Source organism: Epinephelus moara, chromosome 6, assembly GCF_006386435.1.
Source record: "Epinephelus moara isolate mb chromosome 6, YSFRI_EMoa_1.0, whole genome shotgun sequence".
NCBI classification, from domain to species: Eukaryota; Metazoa; Chordata; class Actinopteri; order Perciformes; family Serranidae; genus Epinephelus; species Epinephelus moara.
This window is the reverse complement of record NC_065511.1, coordinates 12865342-12888522: the sequence shown is the minus strand read 5'-3', so window position 1 is coordinate 12888522 and position 23181 is coordinate 12865342. Positions and strand designations below refer to the sequence as shown.

The 23181-nt window shown below is 40.7% G+C and overlaps 1 protein-coding gene across 1 annotated transcript in view; it reads right to left on the bottom strand.

Moving 5' to 3' along the window:
- The window catches only part of eif3ea (eukaryotic translation initiation factor 3, subunit E, a), a 33954-nt gene extending 19740 nt beyond the window's left edge, over positions 1 to 14214 (bottom strand). Inside the window, exons 1-5 of the mRNA XM_050046815.1 lie at positions 14078 to 14214; positions 12843 to 12960; positions 12474 to 12591; positions 9772 to 9814; positions 7465 to 7569 (exon numbers count right to left, since the gene is read on the bottom strand). Of these exons, the coding sequence (XP_049902772.1) occupies positions 7465 to 7569; positions 9772 to 9814; positions 12474 to 12591; positions 12843 to 12960; positions 14078 to 14167 (474 nt within the window). The 5' untranslated portion in view covers positions 14168 to 14214. The remainder of the gene's footprint in view (positions 1 to 7464; positions 7570 to 9771; positions 9815 to 12473; positions 12592 to 12842; positions 12961 to 14077) is intronic.
- Between the last annotated feature and the right edge of the window lie 8967 nt (positions 14215 to 23181).

The window sequence follows — 23181 nt, the reverse complement described above, 5'->3', positions numbered from 1 at the left end:
ACTGTTGAGTAACATCTGCATCCGCACACAGTGAGCCTGGGCTTGAGCTTGCCACTACTTGCTTGGCTTATGTGGCACTGCTGCATAGTGCAGTCACTTTTCTTATTTATACTGGATAAATGGATTAAATTATGTCATCCAAAGGGAATGGAACTTGACAGAAAAAGAGAAATGGATCATGAAAGACTGTTTAGCTTTTAATAAAACCAAATTTGCTGCACTTTTAGATACTTCAACCACTGCATTGCAGTTGACCATACAGTGTAATACGTTCAGATTACCACACTGAGTAACAGCATATTTGGAGCATGTGTGTCACTACGCTGTCTGAATAGTTTACTAGAACTAAAACATTGTGGTTGCAGTGGAGTTTACATAATGGGGTAATGCTGAAGGTCCTCAAAACTAATGGCGTATCAGCAATGACACACTTAGAATCAATGCCTGCATCATAGGTTAATATAAGCGTAGTTAGAGCAACCGTTTTAAATGTCTAAGTGTCTATCTTTGACACTGCCATACTATGACACAGGAGTGGGCTAATCTATTATTATTAGTATCTAAAAAAGGCTGTATTTATATCGCCAGCAATAATTAAAAAAACAAATGTTTGGGTCCTACTGTATTCCACACTAACTTCATTTATTTGAAATATAAGCTGACCACTAACCTAAAAGAATAACAACCAATCTGACGGGTGGGGCAGACACACCTAGCATCTCACAAAGGGGTGGCTGAAGACTCTGCACCGACCCCAGAACATACTCCTTGTGGGAATGTTTTAGGATCTACTGAAGTGTGACATTGCTTCTACACAATGCTGGTTGGTGAAACAACTCTACAGTTCAAGCTTTGATAAAGAAAACGACATCATCCTTGCTTAAGGGCATGTTCTGTTGCTGTATATAATTAATACAACACCATGGCCCACTCTACAAGACAGATTTAGAGAGGGAAGCTCAAGTACAGAAGAAGCTGAAGCACACGTCTAACTTAGACTAACTTAGTTTTGTGTAAAGTCCCTGAGAAAATCTGAAGAAATCATTTTGGGGTTCTGGTACCTTATGATATGCGTTTGTCGTTTTTATTTGTCTTACTGGCCAGATGATTATATCTTAACTACAATTACCACCCCACAATTGTAGGTCTCTGCCAACTAATCAAGTCACAGTTTTCATCCACTTCTGTCCAGACTCACGGGTAGCCATGACAGTTGACAAATTCTAAAAGGTGGATGCTTCACACACATCTTCAACCCAGCAGTGCAGAGGATATATACAATCAAACAGTATCAATGTGGACACCATAGACTGTATATAAAGATGGACGATGTGTCTCTTTTTCCTCTGACTGTGCAAAAATGAAGCCAAAATATCCAGGATATGGCCGCTGTCATTTTACACTCATGACATAATTTGGAGCCAGAGTCTGAGTAGTACAGATCTCTGCGGTATTGAGTTTCCACCCCACTAATTGCAAGCAACACCACTGACCTCGAGCTCACCAACTGGCCCATACAGCTGTCACTCACAACATTAAAGCTCCTTTCTTATAGCATATACAGCTAGTTACCATACCTATCAGAAAAGTGAACATTTGAACATACATCAGTGTGATAAAACCACCTAAAATTAAAGAAATGACAGCATCTTTGAAAAAAAATTATTTGACATGTACTTTGACATTTTAGTTTGATCCATGTTCCATCTGCTAACATGGAGGGGGAGGGATTTATAACCTATACTGTAGCCAGTCACCAGGGGGCAATCAAGATGATGTGGCTTTACTTTTATGGAGCGGACACCCAAGATAAGTGTTGCCAAATTAGTATCTGACAAATGTCTCCTCTTCTGTTCCTCAGTAAGGGCATTGAATAATGAGCAGGAAAGTGTTTTTGCAAAAAAGGTTATTACTTAATTTTATTCTATTCAACATTTGTGTGAAATTTTGACAAAATTAACATACATATTCTTCGGCCAAAATTGTGTTTTGAGAGGTCACAGTGACCTTTGACAAGTGGACGTTTGTGCCAAAATTGAGGGTATTTTCTTGAGGTGTTCTTGAGATATTGCGTTCACAAGAATAGGACGAACAGACGGACAACTAAAAAACACAGGATAATGCCTCTGGCCACAGCTTTTGCTGGCATGGAGGCATAAAAATATTCAATATATCCATTGATAATTAATATAACTAAGAGCAGCTTTAGTGTTGAGACTGAAAACCCAACTAATAAGACTCACTAAGAAATGTCCTGGGCTGGTTTTTCAGGCATTTAAACACCACATTAACTAACCTGCCAGATAATAGTGCCTAACATGCATTAAACATGAGTACAATATTTCCAATGACATTTGTTTTAACAAATTTCTGCAAACTTTACTCCACCTCAATCAGGAGAATGATAATTGCAATAATCTCCATCCATTACCCTCAGTAACTCTGGACAACTCTGCCGTTATCACAAGGTAATTAGGTTGAAATATGAACTGACGCTAACAAGACACATCTTTGTGTGGATAATCACTCTCAAAAATGGTGCAAGCTACTGTTTCTGATTTCCAGAACAGACTAAAACAAACAAAAAAAGAATCAGGTAATGAAACACAGGTTGAGAATGCCTCTGAACCTCAGTGAGGCAATCACTCTGTAGTGGACACCGGACTACACCCTAGGGCTCATGGGAAACTCTGTGCCACAGTAGTTCACGATAACACCAAACACCAGACGCAATGACATGAGTCAAGCAGGAAGTCAGGGTGGGTGTCTGTTGAGCGCCCAGAGAAACCTAGATCCTAACCACACACCCCCGTACACCGTCGGACAGCCGCTAAAGTGGACTGTGAGACACGACAGATGTACAAGCAGAGGAAACACTAAAAAAGAACAGGTTTCCGCTGGAACCCCACAAATTGGTAAGATTATTCGTATATAGGAGTTGTTGTTTTTTTATTTGGCAAAGAAAAGTTACGCTCTGATAACATTTCAACAAACTGCTACAATATGAGACGGTGGCAGGTAAGGGGAAAATATTTAGAAAATCCTTTGTAGTTTTCCCCCAGAGGAGAACACAGTAAGATGGTGTGTCTATCCATCCAATACAGCAGCAGAGTTTCTTTGATCACAGAGCAAGATTCGGGTCCATTATGAATGATTATTTTCAAGTGCAGAAGTCACAAGAAAGATCAGTATTGTAACAGCGAGAGAAAAAATTGGCTCTGCTGCCAGTGTAAAGGTCAGCGTTTCATCTGTTGAAGTGTTTTGTTTTGTTTGTTATTTTTTTTCCCTCTCTTGGAAGTCCCTGCCTGCTACGTTTGGCTGACCTCCAGGTCATTATGGCAGCTTTCTACACACACACACAGTCTGGCTTTCACCAGTGGCCACGCTAGAAAAGTTTCAATACCTGGGTTTTTCCAGCAGTTACCTTAAGTTTCCATTGGTTTGTGAAATGGGCACATTTTCGCTGACTGACCAGCAACAATAAATTTACTGTGCTGGGGATCCGTCGTGATACTCAATCTTTATTCTTAACATTCAATCCCTGCATTAAGTGATGATATGAATAAGTTGCTCTTTTCGGGCTAGGCCACACTGTAACAAGACCTGAGGCATGGATTTTGCAAGGCTGGCTTCCTTCGTTTAATTGACTGGGTTTCCCACGTTAAATGACTTTATGGAGCCTCACCTCTCCCATACGGGGGGAGGGAGAGACAGACAAGGGGCCTGTGAGGATAGGAGGTCCACAAAATACCAGAAAGAGAGGAGGGGGAAAGCGGTATACAGACTCCCACTAATGAAATCCATTTCTACCTTTTCCTCGTCTAAAAAGCCTCTTGCATTGTCAAGAGTAAGCAACAGATATCTAGTTACAGAGCCTGATCTGCCTGGAACCTAAAATGAGGGGTATAACAATTTGAGGGGTAAAAAGAAAAAAGAAATCTGTGCTGGACTTCGAACAACATACCTCAATTAGAGCAATTTTGGTTTATTTAGACTGAGTTGCAAAGCCATAAACAACTGTTGTTGGAACAGTGGGACATATCCGTTGCAAGCTTTTGAGGACTTTTCTTAATGCCTTTTTTTGGTGGGGAGTGGAAGTGGAAAGCTTGGGTGAATTACCCGTCATCTCGTCTAGGATGCAACTCTTCCTTCTACAGATTTGAGCAGATCAGTGAAAAAGCCATCAAATGAAGTACCCAACTGCTTTGGGTTAAGAGGGTTGTTTGTAGCGAAGAGGGTTCATCATCGCTCAGAGTCACTGCCAAGTTTTTCAGGAGGGGACACTCCAGCATAGTGAATGTGCATGACTAGCCAGAGTCACTGACATCCGAAAGACAAGAGGCAACGCAGTGCAGTATCAAATGCCAATTAGAATAGGAACAAAAGATGGTCTTAATGTTTTTCACTCTAATGAATAGACAAAATGTTGATCTTATTCTTGCCCGTTCTTTCAAGGCTGGCTTTGGCATGAATCCTTGCTTTACCACAAAGCTAAATGCTGAACCAAAGACAAACAAAAGCAGGAGGACAAGTGAGTGACACTTGGAAACCACTGACTATGCAGGCTGGTTCCACTGGTCATTATAGGACATTCAGTTGAGTTGAACTTACTAACACTTGATTCAAGATAACACCAAAGGAGTCAAAGTAGAGCTAAATTTCCACTGGAAATGTGGTTTTATTTCAAACGGAACAATAATCTAGGTCAACAGGGTGGGAGCTCCACACTTTAAGATGCCCTACATGTGACCTTCAAGGCAGCTTCAGAGAAGACACCAATTGACGCCACCCAGGCGCTGCTGCTTGCATAGTTAATGATGGAATCGCCTTGGATACAGACCTCACTTGGTACTGACTTTATCTCACCATTTCCTTGTTCCGTTGGTAGGGCAAAACAGTTCAAAACTTTATTTAAAAAAATGTATTGCTTAGTAACAGGCGCCGCACAACCTCCACTTCACGGCTTTCTTCTGGTGTTGTTTCGTCCAGCTCACTCAATCAAGGCTCAGAGTGACATGTCATCTGATATTACCCAAGGTTGAAACCTGTGTTGGAGCTGGTTATTTTAAATATCTAAGTCTCTCACTGAATCCTGATTGTCACGTAATTTGCAGGGACACACAGCGCTTTACAGTAAGTGGAAATGAGACACGTGATGTCATCACCAGCAGATCAGCACCTGCTAAAAACTTGTAGTGTGAAAGTATGGCTGGGCAATTAGTTCAATTATATTTTCAGTTACAGTTTTGGCTTCTAACAATCATGAAAACGAGGTTATCAAGATAAAATGATTATTGTGCCGCATTTCGTCTGCAATGATGCTCTCAATTTATCTTGTGTTATAAATCCAGCGGACCCATTTCTTTCACAGCAATTTGCTTTCCCCTTCCCAAAACCCCAAATTTCTTCTCACCCAGGCTGTGGCATATTTAGTTTAGTTCACCATGACCTGAGATTTTTTATTTTTTAACACAAGTTAAATAAATGAATGAGGTTTCTCGAACTGGATTGATTTCTGGTTTTACCAGTCCAGTCCAGCAAACTGGCTGAACCCGCATTTGTCATTATGACAAGTTCTGGCACAAAAGTAGCCTACATCAGCAACCTGTGCAGACGGCCTCACAGCGTTAAATCCAACTCATACTGCATTAGTAATAAGCAGCATGACAACATGATTAATACAATATTATGTTTATAAACAGACTTACGGAGCCACTAGTGTCTGACAGGCTGTGCGCAATTTATTGCCGATCTGAGGCCGGTGTCAGTAAAATGAAGGAGATCAAATGTCAGTAAAGGCGGGAGGAGGGAGAGCTGCCACGCTGTGTTTGTTTACGAAAGATCATGTGTTTTTTGGGGTGACGAGACAAGACATGGCAGACTTAGTCTCTGTCAATACGACAACATTTTGCATATGAAACTAACAAATGAGGCGTCCTAACTTGTTGCTGGCACCGTTTTGAGCTCAACATTCCACGTTGCCATGTTTCTATTTATTCATGCTGCCAACTTTAAAAGCCCCGCATTAAAGAGGAACGGCTAATTCATGAAGTTCAAATGAGGAATTATCTATACGATAAGAAAGATCACCAGGGGGCTAAAAGTTTCTTGGAAATGACCATTACTAATAACTACATAATGCGTAATTGTGCTATATAACTATGATGTCAATACTGACCAAAAGATTTTTTTCGTTATTGAGCAGCCCTATGTGAAAGTACGCTGAATCTTATCAGTCGTTGTTTCTTGAAATGTCTGCTACCCCGGAAATTATCACTTCACTAAGAGCATCGATTACTGTTAGTATTCAGCTACCTGTACTACTCTACCTCTTCTTTTGTAAACAAAAACATAACTAGTAAAGGTGGTAAATCTTAACAGTTTAACATAAAAAGAAAGCTTGTTTAAAAATCTATAAAGAACCCTAAAAAGATGAGGTTTCACACAATTAAAACGTCACAATATCAAATGTGAATGTGGCAAAACCCTTCTCTCATGACCAAGGCCACTAAAGGTTTTTAAGTCTTAAGAAAGGCAGCACACTGGGCTGCACCTAGTCCATTCACTGCCTGGTTCATCTTTCACTCATTCTGAGGGCAAAGGGAGAGAAGCCACAAATGCCAGAACCCAGGCAACAAGTCTCTTTGTTTATAGAGGAAATAGGGAGTGTGCATGTGCACTAACAAGAATACTGCCAGTACTCTCTGTGCACTGTAATTATCTTCCTCTGCAAAACATACTATGGCATTATTTGATTTTTAAAAACATTTATCTTGAAATATATTCAATCTAACTCTTTGAATTGAAAAAAATTGTCGTCTTCTCTCCAGTTCATCATTTTAAATTCAGAATAAAGAGCTTCATAATGAAGACAGTCCTTAATAAGTGCATTCAATATTGCCTCCTGTCCCATCATACGTGTGCAGCCTTGCAAAATGTGTGTACCCTCTTGATGCTAACTAAGAGATGCCTTGCATAACTTAAGCACACTATAAGCTCAGAAGTCGTGACAAGGGACTCTGGCCACAGCACTCAAATCAATAAGCTGTCTACTGAGGCCCGCCCCGTGAGAAGACTACAGACAGATTATGCAGTCCACCACTGATCACTTGGCCCAGTAAAAGATCCTACTCAAGTCTTAGAGCAGCAGTCTCCCCCTAATACAAAAGACGTGCAGGGAATTGAATAGGCAATGACGTAAGCTTTTCACATTCAATTACTTCTAAGTGTTCTTTTCCTCTCCTATGCAATCATTGGCCTATTGAGGAATTAAAGCAATCTGGCACTCATAATGTGATGTTCAATTTTAATATGTCTAGAGAAATGCCTTAAGACAGTATATAAATGGGGATAGTAAAATATTACACATACTCTGTTAAGTGAGGTAAGGTGTACAGTTATCAACAAACATCACTATTAATGTGAACCGGTGTTGAATGTCGATGACCAACGCTGAAAACTTACCAGGACACGGAAGAAGTAGAGGTATTCGGCAGCACCAGAGTAGTTTCCACACTCATACTGGAACTTGGCATATCTGTACAGCGTGTCCAAGTACTCCTGACGAAACTTCAAGAGGAATAGGAGAGTATCAGTATCACCAACAGAGAAAATGTGAATCATTGTCAGACCGAGTCAATCACCGCATATTTTCAAATCAAACATTGTGCTTGCTCTGTAATTTCATGCAGCTGTGGCGCAATGAAATCCCAGTTTTGTGTCATGTCTATTGGTGTTTCAGAGTCAAGGCCTTTTCACACCGGGGACGAAACGAAAAGAGGATTATTTGTTGATGATGTTTTGCATTCAAACCTTTCACAAGTAATCGGAATATGTGCCCTTCATGCATTCCTCCAAAAATTATACTTTCGCACACTCAACTCTACACACTGGAGACAGGCTCGTTTTTCCAAGTGTGTAATGTTGTGTAGAAAAGTTACAAGGCGGTCGTATTTCCTATGGGTGGCGCCATGTTATTGTACCGAGTGTAAACCCTGAATTTAATTGCACTGGTTTTCATCATTCGTGTCTGGACTGAACAGAGTCCAGATTTATTTAATTATATGTAGGCTATGTGTCTGTGAAACATACATGACTTAATACTCAGTTTATAACGTCCATCTTATAATGTCGGGGCTTGGTGGACTTCTCAAGGAAAGACAATAAGCTCAAACGCTTCCAACAATAAAATAAATATTGCTATAACGCTATCGTTTAGTCTATATGGTCAAGTTTTAAAATATACCTTTCACAGCGATTGGGCTGCATGTTATTTCTGACACGCATGATATCTGCAGCATAACATCAGTTAATACATTTGGAAATGACATTAGTAGGGTTGCAACAGTATGAGACTTCCATGGTACCTTAATCATCTCCAAAAATATCATGGTGTCATGGTATTACAGAATTATTATACCCTTAAAAAGGTATGAAACAGATTTTATTACTATCATTGAAACCATCTTTTTTAATAAAAGTATGTGTAAACTACATAAGGGTAAGATTCTCCATCCAGTTGTATTTTTTTTTTAAAACCATAGATAAGCAAATTTACATAGTATGATTTGTCAATTTTCATACTAGGGTCTACCTTGAAACCAGTACACCGCTGTAACCAGAGACATTATATTGCGAGATCAATATCCATAAAGGTCTGTGATGGTATGAAGGGAATTACTGAGTTTATTGCATGAGCAGAAGTCATTATTTTATCGGTTGTCTTGTTTTAATCAGCATCTGAAACTCGCAGAAATTGAGGCAGCAGAAGAAAAAAAAACCCTGCAAAGCGGAAAATGTAAGTTTCAGATTCAGTGTGGATAGGCTTGTGGAGGTAAATGAATTCGATTTTTTTTTTTTTTTTTTATATAGCTGTGCGGTTTGTTTGCATTGATTATCCACGTTTGTTGTCAAAAGACATTAAGGGTGTTGTAATCATCATAAAAATATTACATCTCAAAACCTCTAGGTCGCATCACAGATATTTTAGATATTTGTAACTACATTGCGCATCTAATTTTAATTTCATATTTATTTGTAGCAGTAACATGTTTTTTCCTGCAGTGGTGGCACACCACTGCTAAATGAATATAGAGTAAACACTGCTGGAGCATATCAGCGGTATTTTGCCATGAATGGCAAGAGAATATTTAACTTTTGTAACAAACCTGCCAAGAAGTGGTCATGTGAACTAAATTAGAAATGCATATGTATATATAGGGCTATCATTTCAGGCCTACTTGTCTTCCTATATTTAACTGTACTTCCTGCTCTCCAGTATCTCACAGCAGTGTGCACTGACGTCAGGCCATTTACTAAGATTCAGTACAACTGTGACAGGCAGTGGGTGCTCCGGGCCGCCCAAGCCTTTCCCACAGCATGCTGAGGGGCCCTGAGCCTGGGCTGTGTGGAGGTGCACTGAGGACAGCATGCAGGTCAGCGGGATACCGGAGTGGGAGGGGACCGATGGAGGGGAGGGTAAGAAGCCAAACATCACGGTAAATATAGAACCTCCGGCATTCTTGCGGCTCTATCCACGAGTCCCGAGCTACTCCGTTTATTCTTAACAATCCACCACAGAATGTAAATGTCCGCAGAATTTGTGCAAGCCATACAAACCCCGAAAATGAGTTAAGGGTTTTGGGAAGTAATTCTGCATTTCCCTGCTCAGCCTGCCCCTCCCACTTCGCCCCTAAAACAACCATGGGTTCACACAAGAGCCATGGGAAATGCAGTGAAGAAGTGAGATGTCAGCAGATCAGGCCAACTTACGTTATGTTTTTCTGCCAAATAGTCAAAGAGCATTCGTCCATCTCTGCAGAAAAAAAAGAAAAGGAAAAAAGAAAGAAAGTCAGTTTCTGTAGTTAGAGGCCATTTAACTTGAGTCGCCGTTTGGCTGACATCCTGGTGTTTGGAGTCCCATTCAGGTATATTTTTCCACTTCTGGTCTAAATCAAGAGCTGTACATAAATGAAGACCATTTCACTTTTAAAACAGTGTGATGGGCTGTTTATTACATTTGGTTTGGCTACTTCAAATCTATGCTAGCCATGTCTAACAAATTATGTCTGGTGAGGAAAGTAAATACTGATTTCTAGGCATAGCCTTTGAGTCTCTATGGCTTTGTCAAAATGAAGGTATGCACTGGCTCTTCTAAACTGTTGTACTCTAACTACATTTTAGAACTTTGCCCGTAACCTAAAATCTTTGGACAAAGCCCATAGTTTCAATGTGGACACGGCATTCAAACGAATTGTGTTTCTCAGCTATGTTCACTTGTATAATTTCAATGAATGTGTGTGTATTTGCTGCTACGTGTGTGTTCTGCATGAAGTGAATCTCACTTAGGCTGAGACAGGATTCTTCACAGCTTCAGGACACGCTGTCTTGGCTTGGAGGCTAAAGCTTTGTTTATACTAGCGCAAGACTCCGTGGCACGAGCTTCCGTAAATGGCGGACGAGCTATGAGCATGCACAGAGGCATTAACGCTCAAGGTCTTGTTCGCTGAAATATGCTCCAAAAGGCCATGTGGCGTACAAACAAAATATTTTGTCGATAAGCAGGACATCTTTAGCGTTCCCCGGTGTAGGGGGCTATTTCTTTCCAATTATTTAAGGCCAATTAACTGTCCCTGTGGTCCCCCAATGAAGTTGTAGAGATGTCTGTATAGGCGAACTTGCTAGGCCAGTCTTCCCTCAAATATGTACCTGTTGAACTGAAAAGTGGAGCACGTGCAGTTGGCACAGAGTTGCAAAAATTCAGAGGCACACAACCAACCAATGCGACAGCTTTCACAGCATTCGCACTCAACGCAAAGGGGGGGGGTTACATCATTTTCTGGTGTATAAAGCACACGTCTGGTTACTACGGCGAGCATGAACCATGCTTTACAAGGATGGTCTACATAAGCTCCTGGGTGACAACCCTGTTGTGTGGAATGTCAGCCTGCTGGGCTTTATGGGAACGCAGATCCTGATAAGTTATCTGAGCCACTGGTCAGAACATCCATGTCAGCACAAAAATGACTTTTTTTACTTAACTTTTTAAATTTGTGATCATACCTCTTCAGAGAATGGGCAACAGAATAATACCCGCACAATGTCTTAACACTGATACAAAATATCTTATATTTAGCTTTGCACTTGTTATGAGATTTAAATCAGAGTCAGCTGTTGAGCCGTCCAACAAGAGGCAACTGTTCATGAAGAAGTCTGCACAGCATTACTGCCACCTTCTGCACTGAAAAAGTCAAGGAGCCATCAGCAGCATGTTGAGTCAAAAACCCAAAAGTGGTTTTCATTGCTTTAACAAGTCCAAATAAATGAGAACATAAATCATACATCACTCTAATGGTGATCATAATCCACAGAGTGTGTCTTATAATGACAGATTGTTTATAGATATGGTACGAACATGATTTATTAGAATAGCTGGGCTTGGTTTCTGGCTTCAGTAGTTGTCCAAATAAAGCCTGGTAAGGCATATAGGCCTATTAGCTAACTGTTCAATAAAAGTACTTAGACCATTAGGTTCTATTACCCTATAAAATGCTTTGTAGATCTGTGTGTATTAACCCAACGGACAGGGCATTGAGGTTCAGATATCAACTCTTTTCTCATTTCCAGCGCTGGATGATCCTCTAATGCAGAAGTAATGTTTAAATGAGTAACTGCATAAAGCATAATTTAGGCCATAATGGTGGAATAAAACTGTTGCATGTCCTCTGGCTTGAGAGAGAATTCTTCATTGACCCCAGATGAGTTTCCTATTGTTTTACAAATCCAATGGCATGAGGAAAAAAATATTGTATAACTTAAGACAGACACATGATTCCTCATCCAAAAGGAAGAGTTCCTCCTTACTCCATCCTGACAGCAAACTAACAATAACACAGACATGTGCTAAGTCAATGTTGGTATTATCAGGCTTCAAATCTCGCAAACAGTTCCTTCAAATCTGTGTCTTAAATAAACAACTGTCTGCAGCCCAACTAAAACAATATAACAAAACAGTACAAACTGAAAAGAGATGAAAATGGAAAATGCTTTTGATTAACTGTGCACACACTCGCCAAGAAACAAAGGAAAGGATAAAGCCCGAATGTGACCAAACTATTTTAATCACCGTAGACGACAAAGCAGTCTTAATAAAGTTAACCACAACATCTTGCGTCTGCCTCTTTTTACGTCTGTCTTTGCTGACTTCGCTCAGTGAAAGCCCTGCAAAGCCTTAATACATTTTTCATTCAAAATACAGTTCCATGGACTCTACAAAATCCCTCTGCAATGCTGCTGTGCCGTCTACTGTTTCAAATAACTGGTTTTACTAATCCCAGAATCATGGCAAGTAAGACCAGAAATAAATTTCACAACCTCACTAAGGCTAATCATGCCCTGCATAAAATTCTGTTTTAGGATAATAACTAAATAAAGAGTAAAAATGCGACTCTTGATTAAAAAATAACAGGCTTTACCTGGTGGACTGCATCTGCCTCGTTGTCTCTGGGTCCTCAAACATTTTCACAATGGGCTCTGTCTCTGACTGCAGCTGCTTCAGCTGGGCCACAACCTCTGTCCTCTTCTCCCTCAGAGCTGACACAGGGAGGATAAAGAAAGTCATTAGCTACAGCAACACTATAAGCCAGTATATACATGGTCTGCACCGCAGCACTGAAAACACTGTAAAACAGACTTTACTGCTAAATCAATTCTAAATGGGGTGAGTAGTGCGGTGCAGTAACCCTTTGTGATTTCTATCAAGCAGCATTAGTATCTTCCTTGGTTTTGTGTGTGCTTGAGAAATGATGATGAAGAGTGTGTATCAACACAGAGTCAACACTTACTTTGCGGAATTTCCTTCTCCAAATACAGGCTTCTGTACACATCCATGGCGAAGTCCACCATGTTGGTGTCACTGAGAAGGTCCAGTTTTCCATGAAGCAGCTCCTCCTCATTGTAGATCTAAGAACCAGGGCCGATAATAGAAAGCAGAGGTGAGGGGAGTGTTTCTGTACAATATTATGATCTAACCAGGAGGGTCTGATTAAGTTAGAAAGACTCCTCCTGACAAGACACTACAGAGTGGCATGCTGGGTAGTGTTTGTGTTACTAGTTATTACTACACCAATACCAACGTTTAACTTGTGTAAAATAACAATAATAACAGCCACTGCTAGCCACTTAACTATCATATTACAGTTACAGTCAGCTTAAGTAAATGATGTCATCATCTTTCTGTTTCAAGCTAGAGGTTAGCTAAACAAGGCTAACGTCACTTTCATAACATAATGGGTGTCTGCTGACCCTTTGTGTTGTGAACATTGTTAATAAATATTTTCCAAATTGTTATAAGCAACATGTCTCATACGTTGCCTCAATATGCACTGCAATATTTTATGCTTTTATTGCAAATGAACCACTTGGGGGTTTTTTTAGCTTTCAGGGGTTAGCATCTCCCGAGAGAGCCAGTTGTGACCGTTTACTTCCCTATATATAAGTAAACAGAACAACACCGCTGACCTGCAGTGTACCAACATGTAACGTTATGGAAACATCAACAGACAGCTGTTAACAACCGAGCTACTACTCCTAGTTTAGAAAAGGAGCACTCCTGCAACCACTTGAAACCATAGACTGTGAAAGCCTGAAGCACGCGTGGCTGACTCAGTGTAAAATTGCTAACAATGAAAGCAGGACTTCCGGTACTTTATTTTCAATTTAGAGCACTGAGTGTCGTGATACGGTGCTAAATATTTCACTCGTATGTTTTCGTAATATTATGTTTACTACAGGCGTCTATCTTTACATTTAAGCATTGTTCTGCAATATCTTTCCTCCTATTTTCCCCGACAATTTCCCATTTTGTCACGAGTGACGTCGTGTTCCGCTTTTATTTTGAAAGCAGGAAGCTCTATTTCCCGCTCCTCTCCGGCTAAATGCGGCTACTTTACACAGTTGTAGAAAATGTGACCAACTCTTTCACTTACACGGCTTTCAAAACTGTTCAAAAGCTGTATATAGTTTCTTCAAATTACGAAAAAAGTGTACCGGAATGTTTACGTGTCGAGATTGTTCGTACCTCTTTGACAGACAGGAACTCCAGAAGAGGAAAAACGAGATGACGGTCTAAAAAGTGGGCAATTTTAGTGGTGAGGTCGTATTCCGCCATCTTTGCGCCGGGGAAAGGGAAGTGAGTGCGTTATGATGCAGCTGTGTAAGGAGGGACTGACCAATCAGCGACAGCCTCAACATCTCAATAGGAAATAAAGAAGAATGACTTGTGCTGCTGATATCAGAGGGCTATTATGAAGTATATCACAACTCCACAGTGTATAATAACTGCAATTTGCTTACAGTATGAATTAATGATAATATGGCATTATTTTGGCAGTTTTAGATAGATAGATAGATAGATAGATAGATAGATAGATAGATAGAGCTGCTGCATGGGCTCTTGCGCCACTGTGCAAATCTTTTTTCATTTATTTATTTCAAATATTTATTGTTAAGTTTTGTTATTGTTTGCTCAGTTTTTTTTTGCAGTGGGCAGGATCTTAATATAGTATTATTAATAATAATAAATCATTTTTTAAAATGCAGTTATCAGTTCAGAAGTGTCAAATTTGGGCGAGCTGTCTTGTGAGGTCTAAATTATAATCATATGATTATTTGATGATTATCCAGCGCCCTGTTATGGAGAGAGTAAGTCTCTGCCCTTTCATTCTTGTGCATGTATGGAAATGTGGATGCTTTTTTTTCTGCTTAATTGGTTTCTCAGAAGGATGCATGACTGTGACTTGTAAACCTTTCAAGATTCTCATAATTTCCTTGTGGTGTTGATACAGTGAAACATTTCATGTATAAAGAGGAATCCAAGTGAATGTTTTGTTGAATCTGAAAACATAGGCTTTCCTCCAGACACCACCAATATTTTTTCTAAAAGCCTGTGTGTGACTGTGAATGACATCTTCATGAGACTAAAAACCATTTGAGGGCAAATGCAGTCATGATGAACCCGCACTCACGAGCCGGCTAAATTTGAATGAAAACAACCAGATCATTTCCAATCATCTGACTTTTCCACAAGGTTAGAATGTCTTCACTGTGCATCTGAACCATCCTCTCTTCTCCTCCATCAAGTCAGCAGCTGCCTAATAAAGGTGCCCATGTGTCGACCATACTTGGCTGACAACAGCTAATATCAGCTACTAAATGGCCCATTTCTAATAGGTTACCCTCACACCGTGTTTTCTTGACAACCACACGGCACCGTCTTGTGTCCTCACAATTCTTCCCTTGTTACCACTGGACTCTCTCTTTTCCACTCCCACTTCTCCCTGCTGCCTGATGGCAGGTAGAAATGAGTCATAAACAGACACCACTCACCATGGCCAGTAGCTGTTTTACTGGGTGCTTCTGACACAGTTAGCTCTGGCTCAGTGGCAGCCCGCTTAAAATGAAAAGAAAAAAAAAGAGAAAACACACAGCTTACTTTTCTGAAGCCTCCTTTGTGTCATTTGCTTCATTTCTGGAAAGTGAAGCAGTAAAAGTCACCCATACAATAATTTGGTAACTTTGGCATTTGTCATTTGGGAATTTGTTTCTATTAGATCATTCATAGATTTAATTCAAGTGATTAAAGCTCCAGGAAGTCTGGCTGCCGCTAAGTTGGCTTTATAAGGTCACAATGAAATACTTCCCCTGTTCCTGTTTTTTTCTTTGTGAGCAGCCAGCATGCATACTTTATATGCATTTCTTCATGTTCATGTCTTCTTGCTTTGTGCACAGTATTATTCTTTCACTTGTGCATTCTTGTCAGCATTTTCTCAAAGTATTTTTGAATTTTTGATTGTGTTACATTCTTACTTCTATTTCACTTTTATGTGTTGCATAATTGTGATATTTGATGCTTAAACCTCTTATTTTAATCCAGGATCCCCTTACAGTATACATCTTAGGTTTCTGGACAAAGATTTATAGTTAGGGACTGTACACAACTTGTTTGGGTGGTAGAGGGGGAAGGTATATTTTCCTTTTGACTTAATGTAGGGTCTTAATATTATATTTCAGCCTTAACGTCATTTGCAATATCATTAATAGTTAAATAAATAGCCAAATAAACGACTTTCATACTTACCATCGTTCTTAACTATCATAAATAATCTAAGCGTTTCACTAATGTGTTGATGGTGCGCATTAGAAGTTCCAATAAGATGTTAAATACAAGAATATAATAATTTAGTAACATGTACTTATAAACTGGGGTACACATTTAAACAAGTTCTGCCAATTCACCACTGCTAATTAAATATCTAATATATTAATATACAGCTGTTATTAAGACATGTGGTGACATCTGTAACCCTTGGAAGGGCCTTCAAAGGTTGAGGTCCCCTCATCACATCAATAATTTTTGTACAGTCCCTTACCAGGCAGGCTAACCTCTATGTGTCCTTCCAACCTTAATTCAGTGAAAAATGATCATAACCCAATAATTGCTCCTCCGTGCAACATAAACACATGCACTACATCGTCCATTTTTGGTGTAATTTGAGTTGCATTTTATGTGCAGTGCAGGCAATAATACTTGTTATTACACAATATTGAATTAGGAAGCAGCGGGAAGAATCTTTACCGGTCCAGGCAAAGCCAATAAGCATTCTCAGATAGGTTAAACACCACAAGCTAAATCCAAAATGACAAGAAACCATGTGTTTTAAACAAAGATATGAAGGCCAAATTGCTTTGGTTTCTCCTGTTTCAACTAGCCAGTCTTCTTTTTTAAAAGGTGCCTGGTAGGTAGTATTTTGGAAAAACTTGCATGGAAATTCTCTTAAATTTCTTCAGATTTTGTACCATTTTCCTTCCTGACATCACACTGGTATTTTGCTGACAACATGCCAAAATAACAGACTTCACTCTTTGAATATTCACTGTGCAAAGAGTGAGTAGTGTGGGTGCTATTGTCTCTGTGTTCAAAACTATTCCATGATCAGTTTTTTCATTGATAGAAGTCTCAGATATGCAGGAGTGTGCGAGGAGGGTATATTTGCAAACCCAACAATCCTAGCCACTGGACACCATTAAGGCCTGAACTATGCACAACTCATGTTTTTCAGAGGGTCCAGTGCCAGCTTGCTCATCCATCCCCTTAGAGAAAAGCAAAGCCAAACCCATGAATTGCAGAGAGTTGGGAAAATGGGCAAGGGGTGATTGAGAAAAACAATAAAACAATTCAGGGGGATGGATCCAGGCAATTTCCTGCTGGACACTCAGTAATATCTTGAGCATCAACTCATATGATGCTTTCAGACACTGTCTCACGCTGACCAAACAAATGTAGGCTCCTTTTCTTTGACTTTATGAAATAGCTGAGGCCGTCACAGCAGCAGACTCAACACTCATGTCTCTAAATGGAGAGAGGGGCTTTGCGCAAATTAGGCATGTGGCACAGCAGCAGCAACTTTGTTATTTAAATCTTCTGATGTGGCATTGCAGTAGCTTTGTGAACTTAAATGCTTTACTGCACAGCAAATGAGCTGTTGCATATAGATTCAAAGTTTATACAGTGAAATCACTGGGAACAGATTGGGTCCAGTACCATGGATGCTGTCAGTGCATTTTTATTTTCAGCAAAAGTCCAAAGATCTTTCTATTTGGAGCATCACAAAAAATGTGGCATGTCCAGTGGATTATTATAGGGAGTTTTCAGTTTTGCTGCTAAAAATGTTTGCAGTAGTGGCATTACTGCAAGCACTGAACTTATCTAACCATTTAAGAAAATAAAAACGTGTGTATCTTCAATAGCTGCGACCACGTATGCACATGCATCCACACATTCAGGCATTTACAAACACACTTGAAGGCTCCAGTGATGCCTTGCTACAATTACTGGTTCATGTATTATGAAATGTGTGTGTGTGTTTCTATACTGTCAATCATGTTACATGAACCACTTTAAAAAATAATGCACTTTTTTGTTATAGGCCACTCCCACTGTCCCCCCACTTTTGCCAGTTGGCATGAACAGTTAATCAGCTGTCCTTTGGCTTATGACCAATCTTTCCACAGAATCTTGTGCAAGGTGCAAGTAATGCACCTTTTTGTTATACTGTAGGTCACTCCCCCCAAACTGGCACGAACACAAACACACACCTTTATAAACACATACACTTGACCTCCATGCCGAATGTCAGCCCCCTAGGGTGGAAAGGGTGGTCACCAGAAGGTGGGGAAATTTGCGTGGACCTACTTACCAACTAACCGACTGACCAAACTAAAGAGCGCCCAACTGAATAACAGAGCGACAAACTGTGCGACCTATAGAGTTGCTGGTCGCAGCTGAAAACAAAGCAACTGATAGTAGGGCTAATAATGAACAGATCAAACATATGAAACATAATCATAGTAGATACAGTAGTTGCCTCACTGCAAAGATATGTCTAATTTTACACGCACAGGAATTTCAGTGTAATGTATTGTATTTGCAATATATTTGAGTGAAGTCTATAGACCTGCTGTTGTATTATTGTCTTTTAGGAATTCACAGTGCTTCACAGAGGTTAACTTCTTTCCTCAGGTTCATGTAAGCCCCCCAGATCAGAGCCAAGTCTGGTCCAAGGATTCAATTCAATTCAAAACACTTTATTTGTCCCCGAGGGGCAATTAAAGGAGGACCCACTGTAGATCGAGAGTACCTCTAGGGCACCAGCACATCCCTCATATGTCCGATCAGATTGGGATCTGGGGTATTTGGAGGCAAAGTCGACACCTTAAGCTCTTTGTCCCATTCCTTGGGTCATTCCTGAGCAGTTTTTGTGGTGGGGCATGGTGCATTGTCCTGCTGTGGGGCCACTTTCATTGACAAGTGCTATTACCATGAGGGGGGTTTATTTTGTCTGCATTGGTGTTCGGGCGGGTGAAGGGCGTTAAGTAGCATCCACATGAATGCCAGAATCCAAGGTTTCCCAGCAGAACATTGCACTGTAACAAGATGATCAATGTTATTCACTTCATCCGCCAGTGGTTTTAATGTTTTGGCTGATCGGTGTTTATACAGTATATATAAAAAACTATGAGTTTTGTTATGCACAACCCCTAACTTTATTATACCACATCTCCCCTCCTCGTGAATCACAATTTAACCCCTGCAAACAAGATATAACGTGTTTGTGATCTTTCTTCAGATGCTGGTAGGCAGATTTTGCTACCTTCAGACAGAGCCGGGCTAACTGTTTCCTCTTCCGTCCAGTCTTTACATAAAGCTAACCAGCAGCTGGCTGTAGCTTCATATTTACCATACAGATAGGATGCTGTGGGAGTTACTGGGAACAAAACATTAGTTACATTCACCCTGTTGGTTGGGTTGACTGAGAAGCACCTTGGCAGGGGGAGATTACAACATTGCACATTGCCAAGTCATAGTTATGTTAGAGAGCAGACCACCGTGAACTGTATCCACACAGAGGTTGAATCTGACAAACAACAATCAGCTTGCAGTAACTGTGCACAATTAGTTTGACATTTGGGGAAGTACGCTCATTTGCTTTCTTGAGTTAGATGAGAAGATTGATACCACTTTCATATCCAGCCAGGGTAGTGAATTCAGAGGTTTGGGCTAAATGCTTATCAAAACTTTAAACAAAGCCCATTACAGTGGAGTAAATATCCACCATTCCTGTCTATGTAAATCAAAGCAAGCGTGTGTTTTTGAGGGACAAACAGTTGCAGGCAGTGATAGCTCTGACCATACAGGTTCAATACAGGGGTGCTGTCAGGAACACCGACACATTTCAGCATGCACAACAGATATCCATCATTCTACGTGTTTGTCTTGCAGAAAATACTACTCAGCCTTAATGGGATAAACTCAAAGGGCGCTGGAGTGATGGGCCAAATATTCCATGAAAAACCTCAGCTCTCCAGTTCCCTGAAAGCTTTCTTGGTCAACAAATGAATCCAAGAGAGGGAGAGGAGATGACACTGCCAAAGACACCCACCACTGGCCCCATTCTAATATCTGTCAAAATATAAATCAATAAGACCTGAAGACAAATGACTCGCCGCTGGATGCTGCGAAGCCAAGCATCCCCGCTCTGAATCCGAATTCCAGCATCTCATATGAATTTCAATGATTCTTTTGTAAACTTTTTAGATATGCATCACCTCGCTCCGAGTGCGTGTCAGGTTATAAATCAGCGGCCCACACTCCTGATTCGCAGCCCAGTGCTGACTTCAGCACTGTCACAGTCGATGGCAATGGGATGAAGGTTATCGACTAGGCCTATGGGCCAGAAAACGATACAAACTCCCAGTGAGCACCCAGTGGCACCAAGCATGGCAGAACATCTGCGCAACACATGTCTGCAGCACAAACAAGGAGTGACTTGTGCTCACACACATCGGCAATATCACAGAAGACACACAGGGGAGGCGATCAATATCTGACCCCCTCTAATCCTTCCTCAGCAAGCTGTGTTCCCATGCTCGCTCCGCTCGTTATGCACAACTTCACTTTGCCTCTGCAATTTTCTTTGCAAACATGACATTACAGAGAACATGGCGCTATCTCCAGATATGCGGTCATGAACGTTCTTACCAGAAAAGAAAAGTGAAATCTGATAACTCTAGATTATGCTGTTTAGTTACAGGCTTCCACTGCACGGGGGATGGGATTTGAATATTCCTCTTCCTGCGGATTTTAAATTTCTGTAATAATTGCTATTGTGTGTATTTATGTAGCTAAGTGGAGGCCTCTGAATAAAACCACTCTTGAAATAATGGAAAGAAAGTAAGACCAGTGAACAATAGCCACGAATGTCAAACCTCAACTCGGACCCCCTGAGAGGTTGTAGAAGTGCTTTATATTTCAAGTTGGAATCATGCAAAAAAATATGGCTGGAATGAATGAACTTCACCAGCTGCCGCAACTTAGGATGGAGATGATGTGATTCTTGGATATGAGGGAGAGAAAAATTTCAATATTTGGCTCGGAGGTGTCAAAATTGTCACGTCACTGCCAAATACTCTCTTAGAGATCAAACTTTCTCTTTAATAAGTCTGCATGAAGGTTATGTAAGATTAGGCTCAAATGAGAAGTCCTCCAATATGACTTTTTTTTTACTGTAATAAATTCCAGGAGGAGCACAGGAATGTGCTCATGTGGAAATCAATTTATGGTCTCCGAAGCTTGTAAGGATGAGTATTTCTACTTCTAAATTACCATCACTTCTCATGATAAATGTTGCCATCACCTAGAGTCTGTGCTGAAGGCTTTTGGAGGTAATCTCATGCATGATGATGTTAAATCCTTGTTCAGATTTAATGAGAAAGGACGATTGGCTATTAAAACCAATCTAGCAACACATAATATACTACATGTGGTAATACTCCAATCCACAATAAGCAATCACGCTACTACACGGGGTGTCAGGGGAGCAATACATCCTAAGCTTCGTACTGTGTGAGTAACGTCAATTACCAGCGTGGTGCTGCTCTGACATGGGGCTGAATATTGTTCTTGGCACCGAAGCCAAGAGTGAGAAGAGCAGGAGAGTGAGGAAGCCTAATTGTGATGTGCCATAATTTCCCGCTCAGGGCCTCTCACTCAGGATATGGGTGAGGTCAAAGGTGCAATAGAGGGAGTCCATCAGAGGCAAAGCGTGCTGAAGTCATCTGTACAGAGTTATTCGCGGTGAGGTGAAAGCAACTTGGTCAGACAGGGGACCTAATCAGATTTCAAAGTAAACACGGTGCCGCCGGCTCCAGAGGGCTGAGTCCAAACATTGTTGCTAATTGCATCTGTCTTCATTTTCCGCAACTCACTGTACAACACCAACGAAAAAGAAATCTAGATGGAACAAGAACTATTTCAAAACCGCAGAGAGCACCTCAAACTTACCTCAATTTTTAGTCCATAACTGTTCATTTTAGAGATTGCCAACTCTGATTGCTTCTGTCAGAAATCAAAATATAATGCCTGTGAAGTGTTTCTACTGGAATATTTCTTTTTTTTTCATACATGGAGACTGAAAAGGAAAATATATATATGCTTGTCCCGTGTGCCATATGTGGGGGCTTCCAGAGCATGGAAACCTACGTAAGCACCAGTCAAGTAGTACAATTTGGGTTTTCAGATGGCTGCAATTGATCTCCCATATTGTGACATTTCTGTACAAGAGAGCAGCTCCAAGTTAAACAGGCGCCTTATGTCAAGAGGCTTTTTTCACCACCACCACATCCAGCTGCATCTCAAAGTTATAGACAGCTTGTTCAGAGAGCGCTTTTACCATCTTGTCCTGAAATCCCAGGAGTCACACCCGCTGCATGGTGTTTATTGCAGGTCACTGTTAGGGCCCTGGCCTTCAGTGGCACCTTGGCAGAAAGGGGAAAGCCCTCTACCCAAGGGACAGTGCATGATTGTTTTAATGTGGTTTCTTTGGTATTTTGCGTTCCAGCAAAAACCCAACCACATATCAACTGACTGCCATGTGCAGACTTGAAAATTACAAGTGCACACAGATCGCCAAAGCAGAGCGTAACTTAAACTGTACACAGTGTTATTGTTTGTATCCCTGACAGAGATGATGACATTTCATCATCCCCTTGTGCACTTGCCCATTACTGATGATGCTAAGCTGTTTCAGTGTCCTTGAGAGGGAAAAAAATCTCCTTGTTGCCCTTTCACAATAGAACACCGACAAAGTATGCATAACAGTAGGCTGTGTGCAGCAAGCAGTGCTGGATATGACATCAGATCTCTGAAATGTCTCTGTAAGCAAGTTTGTGCTGAGTCCACATCAACAAGTGTATAATGTGGTAAGAGAGAAGTGTGTAAGCAAGCATACACTGTGAGGGGATGAGATTCACAGAGGCTCCTGAGGGAAATCAGGATAAAATGGTAGATGTGCTTGGAAAGCACTTTTCATATTTTTGGATGAAACTGATAGATTCTAGGCTCAGCTGACTGTCCTACCCAATACTTAGCAGGGGAGTTATATAAAAATGGAAATGGAGCATGTGAACGACATCATCTGGATGGTAAAAGTCTGCTGTTGCCTGCTAACCAACATGCTGTATGTTGCTGACTGCTTAACAGTGAAAGTGTGGGTTTTACAGTCCACTGAAATTTCATATACCCTGTGCCTAAGCCTGAACATGTGCACCTGAATGAAAGTCAAGGGA